At 35.1% G+C, this 17,100-nt stretch overlaps 3 protein-coding genes across 4 annotated transcripts in view; all 3 read right to left on the bottom strand.

Moving 5' to 3' along the window:
* Nucleotides 1-352, bottom strand: part of LOC111054236 (venom dipeptidyl peptidase 4) — a 32,760-nt gene extending 32,408 nt beyond the window's left edge. The window contains exon 1 of the mRNA XM_039424757.1: nt 31-352. Coding sequence (XP_039280691.1) covers nt 31-220 — 190 coding nt within the window. The 5' untranslated portion in view covers nt 221-352. The remainder of the gene's footprint in view (nt 1-30) is intronic.
* A 941-nt stretch (nt 353-1,293) lies between these two features.
* LOC120348824 lies at nt 1,294-7,665 on the bottom strand. The gene is made up of 4 exons (XM_039422912.1): nt 7,583-7,665; nt 6,912-7,083; nt 3,671-3,776; nt 1,294-1,496 (listed from the first exon to the last, which is right to left on the bottom strand). Exons 1-4 carry the CDS (start codon nt 7,663-7,665, stop codon nt 1,294-1,296), a joined length of 564 nt encoding a protein of 187 aa, XP_039278846.1.
* Nucleotides 7,666-9,549: 1,884 nt separating this feature from the next.
* Nucleotides 9,550-17,100, bottom strand: part of LOC111054239 (C3 and PZP-like alpha-2-macroglobulin domain-containing protein 8) — an 86,889-nt gene continuing 79,338 nt past the window's right edge. Inside the window, exons 21-24 of one of the 2 annotated variants that reach the window (XM_039424755.1) lie at nt 15,751-16,006; nt 14,083-14,318; nt 11,392-11,550; nt 9,550-9,726 (exon numbers count right to left, since the gene is read on the bottom strand). In XM_039424755.1, coding sequence (XP_039280689.1) covers nt 9,583-9,726; nt 11,392-11,550; nt 14,083-14,318; nt 15,751-16,006 — 795 coding nt within the window. In that variant the 3' untranslated portion in view covers nt 9,550-9,582. Of the gene's footprint in view, nt 9,727-11,391; nt 11,551-14,082; nt 14,319-15,750; nt 16,007-17,100 lie in introns of those variants that run through there. The other variant, XM_039424756.1, reaches the window with a different exon arrangement.

The following is a 17,100-nucleotide window of genomic DNA, read 5'->3' as shown; positions in this document are numbered from 1 at the left end:
AAAAATGGTTGAGAATTTGCTAACACTCACCAGACTTCCAGAAGCCGTTATAGCTGGCGCCGCCTAATGGAGAGTCAATAAGATCACTTAAATTCAGCAGATTTTTTGCATCAACCATTGAAAGTTCAGTTGAAACTATCCAAATTGTGAGGAAACCTAACAAGTTCATCATGCAAAATTCTCCTGGATTCGATAGCAGTCGAATATTTCTAGTTTTCATCAAATAGAATATTCAACGAATATGAAATAGCGACTATGTTTATGAGTGATGTCACCTCTCCACCTCAACAGCTAATGGAATTCGAATCGCACTAATCAAGCATACAGCTATGCTCCGTCTACATATGTGTAGAAATAGGTACAAGTTTACAGTGTAACAATACGCCCAATTTCAATTAAAATCAGCATAGTTCAATAAGATAGATAACGATCTCATTGTGTTCACTGTATACCATCTTTGACTGTGCTACACAAAGTTTATCACCTATCAAACACCAATAACAAAAATTATAAAACACTATGATATTGTCTATTTTTTAATAAAAATATCATGAATTTATTAAAAAGTTTCAGATGATTCTTTACCAATGGTGCCATCTTCCAAAAACACAAAGTCTATGGTATATCTTACAAACAAGAGGCAAAAAACAAAACACAAACCAATTTTTGCTGCATTCAAATTGTCGTTTGCCTCCTCAGACGTGGCATGATTTCTTAAAATCCTGATATGACTCATATTATATTTAAGTCTTGTCTTGGAGCAAATTGTTAATTTTTACTTTGAAGTCCGATGTGTTATTCTTCAAACATGTAAGCTTATACATTGGAGAAAAAATCACTGCTGAAGGAGTGAGTTCACGAAGAATCGACTTCAATCAACTGGTGGATATTTCACAATCACTGTTGCATGTTCATTGGCCAAGCAGATAATAAAATGGCTGCACATGGAAGCTTAAGAGCTCATTTCTATAAGAACATTTAGGCCTCTACTGATTGTGAAGTCGAGTGCTCAAAATGGCGCATTAGGAATTTGGTAGGTGAATAATATTTCAACTTTAGGTCTTACCAAAGTGCTTGAAGGTGTATAAGAAGTAGAATAATTGAATTCAAGGAGGCTACAGCTATCACGTTGCTTGAAAGCTCATTTCTATTAAAACCTCTAGGTCTCTACTGTGTGAAGTTGCGTCCAAAAAATAGCACACTTCTTAGTTCCAACGTCTGGAAATCTACTGTTTAGGAAACTAGCAAAATTGGACGAAACACTGGTTTCTCAATCACTACCAAACACACAGATCATAGAATTATGTATTTATTATCAGTCATGAAAAAGCAACAGATTTGCCGCACCATTGCTGCCAGAATGATGGCTAATTGTGGGGCTGGAAGCGTGGATTTGTTGTAGTAAGGGCAGTAGGGACACTGGTAGGACCCACACACCTCACATATGTTCAGAATGTACAGCGGTGTCGAGTTGACGAGAATTTGCTCGAATGTTTCTGCAAAACGAAACATGGCTATGAAAATACAAGATTTGGTAACTTTACAGGCATAATATATTAGTCAACAAATATATACTTGTATATATTTGTCAACAAATATATAGTCAACATATTACTGTTAATCACTCTCAATACTTTTGAAACGACATATAGCAGTCTAATCTATATATATATATATATATATATATAATATATATATATATATATATATATATATATATATATATAAATGAATGTCTGTTTGTGTGTTAGTTTCTTTGTTCCCTATAGACTCGAAAACTACTTGACAGAACGGCGTGGAACTTTGGGAATATGTTGAGTGATTATTGGGGATGGTCTCTGACCAGAAATTTTAATAGGGGGGCTAATAATTATTATATATTAATCAATTTTACAGACCTATGTTTTCGAAATTGTCGGCCGAGCGGCTAACGTTGAACGAGAAGATCACCATGATTCAAGATCATGTTGTGATAATATGATTCAACATCTAAACTTACCAACTGTAATAAACACATCACTCTGTGATAAAATTGTGAACGGTACTTTTAAGCACGGTATATAGAAGAAGAAGGTAGGTGTCACGCGCATGGTTGTGCTATATTCCCGGTGTAGCTGACGTCATTAACTAATCATCTGTTTTAAACAAATACATTTCATAAATTGCCAGTAGGTGTTAAAAACCTCGATTGGTGGCGATGACGCAATCTAGCTGGCTGGCCACTGCGCACACATTTCATGACCCCTACCGTTTTCATCTTAATACCGTGGTTTTGAGCACATAGGAAGTCCGTATTGAGATGTGAATGAAAATATTGATTGTAAATAAATAAGTTTCATGATTCACAATGACGGTACAAAGTTCGCCGGGTAAGCTAGGTAGTATTATGATGGATAAAAGAACTGGCTTGAACAAATACGGGTTACGAAATTCACGAATGACGCGTCTGAACTACTGGACTGATTAACTTGAAATTTTGCATATAGATTATTATTTATTTACCGAGGATTGATTGCTATAGACCTATTTTCAATTCTTCAAGTTTTCAGAGTTTTTAATTGGACCCTTGCGGAGCACGGGTTACCTGCTAGTCGTTGATAAGTATTCCGTGATGGAAACTGAAATTGAAGAGGATTAGGTCTACTGTTGGAATAAATCAGGTCTGGACAAGCTCATTTAGGTCAAGGCAAGATTTTGGTGAGAAAAAATCTTAGATACAAATATTAGTTTGAAATTAATAAATAAGAATAATTGTTGAAAACTCTATTGTTTTAAGGACATAAAATTTGAGTTGAATTGATCCTTGCTTCAGACCAACAAAGAAATACATATGGAGTATTATCATAGAGAAACGATAGCGTAAGTAGATATCCCATGGTATAGGGCGTTTATTTCGCAACTTTTACTGTTATCCCAAGACGATAGTTCACGTAGCTCTTTCCTATGCAGCTGTGTGACGCTGATAGTCTCTCAAATTGTGCCGTTTATACACTATCACCCCAGAAAAACAGTAAGAATCGACAATAATCGACAGTTATCGGCTTGAGATAACAGTAAAAGTTGCGACATAAATTCCCTATACCATGGGATAACTTTTTACGCTATTGTTTCTCTATGGTATTATAAACAAATTAGTAGGCCTACCGGTAAAACACAGTTGAAGTTTGAACAGATTTGGAATCCCTGATGAAACTCCAAACATTGCTTGCTCATTAGAAATCCAAATGAATTAAGAATTTCACGGATTGTGTAAGGGTGTGTGCACACAGAGAACGATCTCAAGAGAGAGTAGGTTTAGATATCAATGTATACATCTATACCCTTCTAAGACCGCTGGAGCTCGGAACTCTTGACCGCCCTCTGTGTGCACACACCCCAAATGAATGCAAAGGTGGAGCATTGAAATTATGCTGAGTTATTATTTTCTGCATGATGTTGACTTAATTCATAATCATTCAATAGTCTATATCGTTTCTGGCTAACTTTTATAAGTGAATATCTCCAATATTTCAGCCAACATGAAATTTAGGTACTTGAAGTAACTTAACTGAAACTAGTGAAAAGTAACTTTTTAGGCTTTTAATGTGAAATATTGATGCCTGTAAATTGAATTAGGTAAAATACGGTACGTTATGTCTTATTTCTACTAAATGATGGGAACTGATTCTACCTCTTGCCGTTATTTCATAGATGATAGCCTGGCGATGTAGCGTCATATTGGCTACAGGAAACCAGCGTCTAACGGTATGGTTGAAGCATCTCATTCTCCTATCCACCTGGAAAATAATAAAGTAATAACATGATAAAACTGGAATTATGACGCTACTTTTTATTATTATTATCGAACGAACATCCAAATTAAATGCTGTATGGGTAGACAGCTAGATGGATATTCGAGGAGCGCTACTATTCAAAAGCTATTTATTGTCAGTCCGGGAATTTGTCAGCTATTTTTCAGTATCAATCATCTTTCTCAACTGTGTATGATGCCCATATGAGTTTTCTTATATTTCATGGAATGAGATGACGAGAGTCCATGCCTACTAGCGGGATTCGAACCCACAACCAAAGAGTGCAAAGCCTTAGTGCTGATAGGCAGTGTTGTGCTAAAAGGTACTAACTCTAAAAAACAATGTATCTTTTCGGATGCAACACGTCGCTTTTGAGAAGATACAAAAGAGCATATGCTGCTTATGAAAAGATACATTGAAGCTCCTCGTGTATCTTTTTGAATGCAACAGATCCACGATCGTTGCTTTTGAAAAGATACAAAAAAGCATCTGTTGCTTTTGAAAAAATACATTTTCAAAAATGTTTGATGTTTCTATGTATTGTAGTCTAGTGGCCCTCCGCCGATAGGCAAAGTAGGCCCTCCGCCGATTGGCAAAGTAGGCCCTCCGCCGATGGGCAAAGTAGGCCCTCCGCCGATAGGCAAAGTAGGCCCTCCGCCGATAGGCAAAGTAGTACTGTATAATATTGACTCACATGATCGAAAAACCACACAGTCTTTCCGTCGACAATTTTTGCGTCTCTAAGGGAGGGATGCACCCCACTCTTAGACAGCCGCTCTGCCTCCGACTCCACCAGACTGTATCCGGTCGGAATATCCACCTCCAACACTGCAGCGCCACTGGTGGCTGGCCACTTCCGTATCCACCTACAATTTTTCAGAATATTTCACCATTTTAGCATATTCAGACTCAAACATTGACTTTTTGACGGTACGAAGTTCGCCGGGTAAGCTAGGTAGTATTATAATGAATAAAAGAACTTGCATTAACAAATACGGGTATGAAATTCACGAATGACGCATCATCACGTCTGAACTACTGGACTGATTAACTTGAAATTTTGCATATAGATTATTATTTATTTACCGAGGATTGATTGCTATAGACCTATTTTCAATTCTTCAAGTTTTCAGAGTTTTTAATTGGACCCTTGCGGAGCACGGGTTACCTGCTAGTCGTTGATAATAATCCCGTGATGGAAACTGAAATTGAATAGAATTAGGTCTACTGTTGGAATAAATCAGGTCTGGACAAGCTCATTTAGGTCAAGGCAAGATTTTGGTGAGAAAAAATCTTGGATCCAAATATTAGTTTGAAACTAATAAATAAGAATAATTGTTGAAAACTCTATTGTTTTAAGGACATAAAATTTGAGTTGAATTGATCCTTGCTTCAGACCAACAAATAAATACATATGGAGTATTATCATAAACGAAATATAAACATAAATAAACGACATATCAGAAACGATAGCGTAAGTAGATATCCCATGGTATAGGGCGTTTATGTCGCAACTTTTACTGTTATCCCAAGACGATAGTTCACGTAGCTCTTTCCTATGCAGCTGTGTGACGCTGATAGTCTCTCAAATTGTGCCGTTTATACACTATCACCCCAGAAAAACAGTATGAATCGACAATAATCGACAGTTATCGGCTTGAGATAACAGTAAAAGTTGCGACATAAATTCCCTATACCATGGGATAACTTTTTACGCTATTGTTTCTCTTTGGTATTATAAACAAATTAGTAGGCCTACCGGTAAAACACAGTTGAAGTTTGAACAGATTTGGAATCCCTGATGAAACTCCAAACATTGCTTGCTCATTAGAAATCCAAATGAATTAGGAATTTCACGGATTGTGTAAGGGTGTGTGCACACAGAGAACGATCTCAAGAGAAAGTAGGTTTAGATATCAATTTGTACATCTATACCCTTCTAAGACCGCTGGAGCTCGGAACTCTTGACCTCTGTGTGCACACACCCTAAATGAATGCAAAGATGGAGCATTAAAATTATGCTGAGTTATTATTTTCTGCATGATGTTGACTTGATTCATAATCATTCAATAGTCTATATCGTTTCTGGCTAACTTTTATAAAGTGACCATCTCCAATATTTCAGCCAACATGAAATTTAGGTACTTGAAGTAACTTAACTAAAACTAGTGAAAAGTAAATTTTTAGGCTATTAATATGAAATATTGATGCCTGTAAATTGAATTAGGTAAAATACGGTACGTTATGTCTTATTTCTACTGAATAATGGGAACGGTTTCTACCTCTTGCCGTTATTTCATAGATGATAGCCTGGCGATGAAGTGTCATATTGGCTACAGGAAACCAGCGTCTAACGGTGTGATTGAAGCATCTCATTCTCCTATCCACCTGGAAAATAATTTAAAATAATAACATGATAAAACTGGAATTATGACGCTACTTCTCATTATTATTATTATTAAACGAACATCCAAATTAAATGTTGTAATTCACCCCGAAGACTTCTGCTACTGCAAATATTAACAACAGGGTAGACACAGCTAGATGGATATTCGAGGAGCGCTACTATTCAAAAGCTATCTATTGTCAGCCCGGGAATTTGTCAGCTATTTTTCAGTCTCAATCATCTTCCTCAACTGTGTATGATGCCCATATGAGCTTTTTTTATAGTTCATGGAATGAGATGACGAGAGTCCATGCCTACTAGCGGGATTCGAACCCACAACCAAAGAGTGCAACGCCTTAGTGCTGATAGGCAATGTTGTGCTAAAAGGTACTAACTCTAAAAAACAATGTATCTTTTCGGATGCAACACGTTGCTTTTGAGAAGATACAAAAGATCATCTGCTGCTTATGAAAAGATACATTGAAGCTCCTTGTGTATCTTTTTGGATGCAACAGATCCACGATCGTTGCTTTTGAAAAGATACAAAAAGCATCTGTTGCTTTTGAAAAAATACATTTTCAAAAATGTTTGATGTTTCTATGTATTGTAGTCTAGTGGCCCTCCGCCGATAGGCAAAGTAGGCCCTCCGCCGATGGGCAAAGTAGGCCCTCCGCCGATAGGCAAAGTAGGCCCTCCGCCGATAGGCAAAGTAGTACTGTATAATATTGACTCACATGATCGAAAAACCACACAGTCTTTCCGTCGACAATTTTTGCGTCTCTCAGGGAGGGATGCACCCCACTCTTAGACAGCCGCTCTGCCTCCGACTCCACCAGACTGTATCCGGTCGGAATATCCACCTCCAACACTGCAGCGCCACTGGTGGCTGGCCACTTCCGTATCCACCTACAATTTTTCAGAATATTTCACCATTTTAGCATATTCAGACTCAAACATTGAATAGGATGCCAAAACTTTGAATATGATTCTTCTTGTGGTTCCTATCCGTTACGGAAGTCAGCTTGGCAAGCCTAATTTTGTCCACAGCCATGCGGAAGAGTTCAGCTTATGTTTTTCCGTTCAGCTAGCCAAGATTTAGTATTTAGTATTAGGCTTGCCAAGATGGTTGTCAATATCCGCAATGGATAGAAACCACAAGAAGAAGCATATTCAAAGTTTGGGCATCCCATTCAATTCAAAAGTTCTGTATTCCTCATAAAAAACAAAACAATATGATTTACAATCTGCTGTCAGTTCTACATACTCTTACAAGAACTCATACATAAGAATAATATTTTCGTACAATAAAAAACACAAAAAATAATTGAAACTGAAACAAATAGAAAGTGGTCCTCGAAAAATCTTCATCCTAGTATTTTAATCATGATTGAGATTCATAACTCACCAGGGAAGAGTCGTGAACCGACAGTGCTTTAATTCAGTTAGTTCAATGTCTGGGCATCTTGAACATCTACAAAACTTCCTCATTTTATAAAATGTTTGGTCATTTTGAGGATCTACAATTGCAGTCAAATACAAAATGTTTCCATTTTACTGGAAGTTTGGATATTTTGAAGTGCACTTGATCTTATTGAGTGCACATTGGTTCTGAATAATAATTATTTTTTTAACATGTTTAAAATTTTAACATGAGTATAATTTGTGGATTTAAGTGGAATTTTTAATATTTTTTGTGATTGTGGAGGAAGATTTTGGTTTGGATTTGTATTTTGAACCTCATTAATCTGATAAATCCAAAATTATTGTAGTACCCACATACATTTTTTGGACTTAAAATAGTGTGTGAATTAAGTTATTATTTACATAACATCTAGACCGTGTATTTCAAATTAAGGTTTAAAGCAGTTTTGGGCAAATGCCTGTTGTTTTTACCAGCATTGCATCTATTGTCTATGAATAAATAAATAAAAAAAATGAATGTTCGCCAGCATCCCAGCATTGATATGAAATCGTTACATTGGCTTCTGTCCCTCATAGGTAGCTTTATAAAATGTATGAGAAAATGGTATGTTATGACCGGAAATTAATATTTTGATACCTACTACCATTGACTAAATGAACATCATGTTTATTAGGTGTATGCTATCACCTTGATGTATGTATTAAGGTATATTTTAGTATAGAACTAAAATGAACAGTTAAATAATCAATATTGTTGGTTTGTTTGACTAGTTTATAATAGAATCTCAAGAAGGACATGAGCAGAGTTAGGATAAGTGAAATCCCTTCAACATAATGGTGACAAAATCATAAAATCGGTTCTTCTTCTATCAGAATTGAAGAAAAAGCTATTGGAATTATATTCCAAATTTATAAAGATTTCATAAGCAAATATTTGCAAGTGATGCTTGAATAGTAGTAGCCTACGAGTCAATATTCAAGCCAGTTCTACTCTATGGAACAGAATGCCTCACAATGATAGAAAATCACAAGAGTTGAATTACCTCCTCAGAAATGAGATACCTAAGGAGGGTGGTTGGAAAAACTAAAAGAGACAGAGTGAGAAATAGGGTGATCAGAGAAACATTAAAACAGGAGGAACTGATTACCACTGTTCAACGAAAAACCCCATAGTGAGGTCCACGTTATAATGACAGTATTCCATCAACTTTGGTTTTGCTATCTTTGTCTATCATTCGACAAAGCCGGTGGTACTATCCTTTTCTAGGTCCTCAACGATGCCAATTATGTTTTTGACAGTGTATAAATATAATTAATGCAGAGAATCGGCATCGCTATTCTTCTATCTTCATTCGCTGCCATTATAACGTGGACCTCACTATAGGATGGTAATGGCCATGTAGCTCGGATGAGTGAGACGAAAGTTATGGAGGCAAGACCGGAAGGAAAACGAGGCAGGGGACGACTATGACTGGAATGGAATCAGTATGTAGAGAGTATAGCTGCTGGAAGAGGAAAGACAATGAATGAAGTGAAGAGAATGGCACAGGATCTTATAAAGTTTAGAGAATGGTTGAAGGAACCCGACACTTAAGGCTCTGCAAAAGCTTAAAATAAACTTTCTACTCGTGATATTTTCCAAAGCTTTTCGATTTGTATATTATGAAGCTATCAAAATGAGAAAGATTTCTCAAGAAAACAATTTTTTTTCTAATCATTACTTTTTGAGATATGAGCGCCTAAAATTTGAATTCTTGGGACAGAACATTTCAAATTCGGTTTGAGATAAATCCATGAGATTTAGAGGATAGATTCTTCATTGTTGATGTGGTAAAACAAAAATTTTCTGAAAATATCAATTTTTGAGAAAGTTATCAATTTACCAAAAACCCAAAAATAACTAAAAATTGATATTTTCAGATAATTTTTGTTTTACCACATCAACAATACCATGAAGAATCTATCTCTAAATCTCATGAATTTTTATCTCTTACCGAATTTGAAACTCGGCAACGCTGGACGATCCTTCAGCGGCTCGTGATCGATTCCATAGCTGACATCCAACTGAATCAGAGCCAGGCCTGAGCCTCTCGCTCTGACGTTAACGTGACCCCATACTGGCGAAACCTGGCACATTGAAGAGCGAGAAATCACATCTGATGAAAACTCATATCAATTATCCTCACCCGTGCTTTGCTAAAGATAACCCCGTCATAAAATTTTGTTTTTCAAGCATTACGATATCTCTATAATATATAAAAATGAATGTCTGTGTGTTAGTTTGTTTGTTCCCTATAGATTCGAAAACTACTTGACAAAACGGCATGAAACTTTGGGAATATGTTGTACGAATATTGGGGATGGTTTCTGGCCAGAAATTTAAATAGGGGGGCTAATGATAATTATATATTGATCCATTTCACAGACCTATGTCTTCGAAATTGTCGGCCGAGCGGCTAACGTAGAACGGGAAGGTCATCATGATTCAAGATCATGTTGTGATAATATGATTTAGCATCTGAACTTACCAGCTGTAATAAACACGTCACTCTGATAAAATTGTTTACTGGTATTGAAACGGTAGTTTTAAGCACATAGGCAGTCCATTATTGAGATGTACTAAATGAAAATATTGATTGTCAGATAAATTCCATGATTCACCAAATAAAGTCAAGTGTGACATTAACTTTGTACAAAGTTCGCCGGGTAAGCTAGCTATCTATATTTCCGAGGATAGATCTAATTGGAGTATCATTGCCCAATCAAATTATTTTCCAATAAATGTATTTTGAATAAGTTATTCCACCTAGTGGTAACCTTATGAAATGACAGAACTCAAATCTTGATTAGAAACCATCCTCAACTCAATGCGAGCCTGACAGAATTAGACTACATTAATCAATATATTGTATTTGATATTTTTTACATTTTTTGTGTAATTCTGATTGATTAAAGAAATAAATGAATTTTGTTGCCAATATTAACCGAAAGGTACTTTCTCTAGATAATAGTTCTTTTAGCATATGTTATGGATATTCCAATGATATATATATATTATTCATGTCCCATGAATGTAATTTGAACAATTATTTTCAAAAAATCTAGAAGGAAAATTGAAATTTGGGCTTAGAGGTGCACAAAATTGATATTGTTGTAATCTATGTGCAAAATTTGGACATCTAAATCATTCCCGTTTTTCCGGTATGCAATCCACAAGTTGGCATGTCTTGATTCGAACAAACACAACCCTACTCTTTCTTATTATATAGAAGAAGAAGAAAGAGATTGTATCCCACATATTATTTTTCCTGTAGTTAGTCCAAATAGAATAATTCGAAAACTACAATCAACATAAATATATTATATAGTGAAAAGAGGCTGACGGAGATGAAAAGGAAGACGCGATGATGGAGTTTAGGAAATAGTGCAAAATATTATTTCCATGCTCATGCTTATCATGCTTATCTATTGACCAAATACTTGTAATAATTATTTGATAATATAGTTGTATTTTATTCTAAGTGATTTTGTTGTGTTTATTAAACTTGTATAAATGCTATTTCAGAGTCTTCAGAAATTGCGAATTTCGACGACAGCGTCAATGGATGCGATGTCTACTCATTCATGGTCCGTTCAAAAATGTACATACAGTGTAAAAGTTTTAAAATTAATGAAAATTAGTAGAAAATGATTGAACGAATGAATAGCCAATTAAAGCTTAAGCATTATATTAGAATGAAATACTTTCATAAGAAACATCTCCATCAATCAATAATAAACTAAGAAACTTACAGGAATAGTCTCTGGCTGCATAAATGAAGAATTTCCCAAGTGAATGTTTTTCCTCAGTTTTCCATTGGGCATTTCCATCAAAACATTTATATCGGTTACATCCAGAATTCGAGCTCTGAATGCGAATTCGGTTAGAGCTTGTAAAGCAATAATGGTATCCTGGAAATTAAAGAAAAAAAAATAAACTTGATAAACCTTAATTTTTATAAGTTCTTCAACACGCTTTTCCTGACAGTCAATTCTAAACAAGTAAACTGGTAAATTTTAGTTTGATACACAATACGGTTGAACCGTATTTATATATACGGTTTTGAGTCTGATATTAATTATCTGCCCTCTAAACTTAAATTTCTAATTTACAATTTTTACAGAAATAATCAACTCAAAGAACCTAATATAATAAGAACAATTTACTTAGCATATTATGCCGATTCTTTATTTCAGTATGCAATTGAAGCATGGGGCGGTGCATTTGACTGTCATTTTAATAAAGTGTTCACATTGAAAAAACATCTTCTAAGGGCAGCATTGGGTAGACCAAGAAGATACCCAAGTCGGACCCTTTTTGAAGAATTGGATGTACCCACCCTCAGACAAATTCATGTAATGAAGATTATTTTGCATCTGAATAAAAATGTGAGTGATTTGGAAACCAGGAATACACCCTACCCGACTCGCCCATCAGTTTCAAATATGTTTATAATATAGATTTAGTAAGACTGGAAGTATGTAGACATCAGTTTTTTTATTTTTGTGACATATTTTCTAACAAAATTCCGATATATTTCATCAATAGTGAATTAATTAAAAATCTTCTTGAAAAAATATCTGAATGGGCTGAGAAAAATATTTATTCAACACTTCCCAAATTCTAATAATTTAATGTTATAATTTATAATGAAAAGATATCAATGGAACACTTATTCTCATAGATGTAGCAGACGATACTGTTGACAATCAGTTATGGCATTGATAATATCACGTGGTATTGAGCAATGATTGTTTGTCAGAATATTGGCGTTTTATTGATAGTTCATTTTGTTGTTTTGGTTTGTAGCCGGATGGGATATCTTATTTTTGTTTTTACCATTATATTTTTATTTTCTTTATACTAATCTTATTGTTTGTAGTTTTATCATTTCGAAAGAGAGTTAAAAAATAGCCTATATATACCGAAAATGAACTCACAGCTAGCGCACTAGTTCGCTTTGCTAGCTGTGCCAATTCTATTTATTCAATCGAAATATATTATTTATTTTGATGATTATTTCAGTTATTATTGTATTAATGATTTTAAGTATTTCAAGTGATTTTGTATTTTGTATTTTTGTATTTTGGCAAAATAAAGATTTGGATTTTTTTATTTGATTTGATATAGGTGACGAATGTGTTAGCAATACTGACTCTGTTAAATTGCTTGGTTTACACTTTGACTCCAAGCTTATGTGGGATGAGCATGTGGATGCACCAGTTACTAGGCTGAGTAAGGATCTATTTTTTTTAAGAAATATCGTAAAATTTGTGCCATTATCGGTGTCAAAATCGATACTGTATAGTATAAGTATAATTATATATAGTATAAGTATAATGGAACTTTTTGAATTGAGAAATTTTTAAAATTATGTGATTCTTGTCATCTTGGCAGCGAATTGAATTATTTCTTGTTATTTAAATATATTAATATTTTTTACAATGTAATTTACCAATGTGACTATGTATTTGACGTGTGTCAATATTGTATTATTAAACAATGCATGACATCAATAAAATTGAAATTGAAAAATGGTATATTATGCTCTTTTCTACTCCCATGTTGCTTATGGTATAGAGTTGTGGGGAGGCACCGCTGATTTTCATTTCCAAAAGATTTTTAAACTGTCAAAGAGAGCTGTACGATACATGGCTGATCTTAAGTATGAGTCTTGTAGAGAGGCATTTGTTTCTTCGAATGTTCTCACCTTACCTTTTATTCACATATACAAATTATTAATTTTCACCCATAAACATATCTCGAAACTGGTCACTAATGCAGAAGTACACGATCATAGCACCAGAAGTAGAAACAATATAGCTTCAAGACAGCATAGGTTGAAACTGTATGAGAAAGTACCTTCTTATATTGGTGCTAAAATTAAACTACAAACTGCCTGCCGAGTTGAAATCTAAGTCGATAAGCATTTTCAAAATCAGTTAATACAGCTTTCTTTCTGCGAAGGCCTACTACAGATTTCTGTGATAGCTAGTAGATATTGGCACTTACAAGTTGTATTTTAGCACTTACAAATTATTGTATAAATACAAGTATAAGCGCATTGTATTAATCATATCGGTATAATTTTCTCCAATTTTCATATTTCATTGTTGTATGTTTTTTTTCTGTAGCTTATTTCAAAATAATCTCTATGACGATGTTCAACTGTTTATTGTGTTACATGTATGATATACTGTGTTGAATAAATTGATATCTTATCTTATCTTATCTTATAAATGTTGATTGAAACTGATTTTATGGAATGGGAACACGAAAATTCAACAGAACAGACTGAATAATTAAAAAACAAAAATAAAAATGGAAATTACTGTAATATTGCATTTATTCAGATTCTAATAAATTAATTATTATTTAACGAAAATTGAAAATAATTTGCTGTCAGAGATGTTTTAAAACTGTTTCTTTGAAATGAGACTTACAATAGTCGAGATGAAGCCAGACTTGGTCATGCGCTGTGTGACGATCCACTGCACGATCCTCTCGGCAGTTTGGGTGACTCCGTCGCGACGCAGGTTGGCTAGCAGCCCCCAGGCGGTGGCCTCCATGGCGCGCGAGTCCTGGTCGCGGTAGAGACGCGGCTGCCGGAATGGGCGCTGGTTTTCCAGACGCACTGGGTTCGTTGCCATGGCAACCGAGGACCAGTACACAAGGCCGTCTGCAACATTCGACATTTCGACTAAACATTGTGGGGCTTCACACTATACCTCCGTAAACAAAGCCATAGTGCATTCATATGACGTCAGCACAGGTAGGGCTCCTACACCAATAAAAATTCGTTGATTTCAGCCGATCTATATCAGCTAGTTTTTTATTGGTGTAGGAGCCCTACCTGTGCTGACGTCACCAGAATGCACCATGGCTTTGTTTACGGAGGTAGTAGGCTTCACCGCTAGCGGAGAAAGTAGACTATAAGAGAAATTGAAATAGATTACCTACCGAATAACTCTATTTCTGTTGATTTGAAGCTCAGATTGTTGTAACAAAGCTTTCAAATTAGTTACCGAGATTCCAGGTGTGTGCGAGAATAAAGATCTGATCTCAGTTATGAAAATTTTGGAACAATATTTATGAAAAGGGATATTTTATTGATGAATGTAGTATATTTGACATGATTTTGATTATTTTATCAAAGATGATAGAAATTATATTAAATCGAATCTTATATGGGATGATTTGAGTTAGGCTTACAGCTAATATGTTTTAGTACACTCAGTGGCAAAATGGAATCAGACAAAGAGAATCAGCAACTTTTTGTGTAGTTGAGAAGTTATTGATATTGTGATAATTATTCATTAAATGAAAATACTAAGAAATTGCCAAAAACCACAGATTTATTGATACTTAGAAAGACCGGTTTCGGTTGTTGTTACACCATTGTCAATCTCTGATAAACTAGTTTATCTAGAAAGACCGGTTTCGGTTGTTACACCATTGTCAATCTCTGATGAACTTGTTTATCTAGAAAGACCGGTTTCGGTTGTTACACCATTGTCAATCTCTGATAAACTAGTTTAACTAGAAAGACCGGTTTCGGTTGTTACACCATTGTCAATCTCTGATAAACTAGTTTAACTAGAAAGACCGGTTTCGGTTGTTACACCATTGTCAATCTGTGATAAACTAGTTTATCTGGAAAGACCGGTTTCGGTTGTTACACCATTGTCAATCTCTGATAAACTAGTTTAACTAGAAAGACCGGTTTCGGTTGATACACCATTGTCAATCTCTGATAAACTAGTTTATCTGGAAAGACCGGTTTCGGTTGTTACACCATTGTCAATCTCTGATAAACTAGTTTAACTAGAAAGACCGGTTTTGGTTGTTACACCATTGTCAATCTCTGATAAACTAGTTTATCTAGAAAGGCCGGTTTCGGTTGTTACACCATTGTCAATCTCTGAAATCGGTCTTTCCAAGAATCAATAAATCTGTGGTTTTTGACAATTTCTTAGTATTTTTATTCAATAAGAATCGGCAACCCCGTTCTCCCATCTTTCACCACTGCCATTATAACGTGGACCTCACTGTAGAATAGTATTCAAGTGGGACTTCACATTCTAGAGTGGTTGAAGTCAACAAATACGAACCCGCGGATTGTCGACTAGCTCTCTGCATAGTCCAGAAGGCCAACTCTTTCTCGCCACTCGAAGTGATCGACAGGGCATACGTGCAGACTGTCAACAGGTACGGATCCAAAATGGATGCAAACTGCCTCTCCAGGTATTGCACCGCCAAACGGAGGGCCGACACTGCCGCGCCTCTCAATCGACCACTGATCAGGCCTTTTTCAACTATTTCGGTCAGAGTAATCACTACATGTGCCGTGAGTGCTATCTCTGAGGCCTGCGAAAAACATCAAAAACCATCAGAAAAATCAAATAAAAACTGTGTATAGTACTAACAGAGAGAAAATATAGTATAAGAATTTATCTCTTTTCTGTAAGTTATAGAACTACTTTTTATATAAATAGAAAGGAAAATAAAATCTCAGTACCCTTTATGAATTATTTAATCATTTATTATAATTAGTGATTAAATAATTCATAAAGTGTACTGAGATTTTCATTTTTCTTTATAGCATAAGAATTTCTCAACTATTTCGGTCCGCACTACATGTGCCGTTAGTGCTGCTTCTGATGCCTGAAAAACCAACCACGAAAGAAAGAAAGAAAGAAAGAAAGAATGAAAGAATGAAAGAAAGAAAGAAAGAAATATTTATTGCCGAAATCATTGAACAAACTTTACAAATGTGAAAAATATAAAAATTTTCATATACAATACATTACAAAAACTTAAAATTGAAATATTTTCCATTTAAAAATCGATTATAATATTATCATTGGCGTTACCAGCAAAACTAAGTAGTTTGAGCGATGGCAACGAGTAATCAGTCGGCTATAATTAGTGGCTTGAGATTCAGTCGAAAATAGAAAAAATATAGGTGATAAAGAAAAAAGAAACATATGGAATGTATGAAAAGAAAAAGTACTTTTTTTGAATAAAAAATTGAATAAAAACTGTGAATAGTACAAACATAAGATAGTACTTATATTATCTTTCTCCATGGTACTAGTACCACACTAAGCCTCTAAGGGCCGGTTTCCGAGTTCGGGATTTAACCAAGTTCTAGACTTCAAACAGCTGGAGTCAGAAAATTGGCTTTCCAAAACGGAGTGTAGTCGCAGTTTTTATGATAATCTTCTTTTTCTCTCTTCTATAATTATTGGAAAAATTTTTCATTGACGAAATGAAACATTACTGAATAATTCATAATCGCTGAAACGTTACACTATTTTCTGTTTATTTTATTTTCAATTTTCCAGTTTTTCGAATTTTAATTTAAACAAGGACAACGACTTCGCCTCGTCTCTTAAAGTCGATTTTCTGACTCCAGCTAAATCCCGAGCTCGGTAACGGGCCCCGGCCCTAAGACTCCA

This window comes from Nilaparvata lugens, chromosome 3, assembly GCF_014356525.2.
Source record: "Nilaparvata lugens isolate BPH chromosome 3, ASM1435652v1, whole genome shotgun sequence".
Lineage (NCBI taxonomy): Eukaryota > Metazoa > Arthropoda > Insecta > Hemiptera > Delphacidae > Nilaparvata > Nilaparvata lugens.
This window is presented reverse-complemented; position numbering and strand designations above follow the sequence as displayed.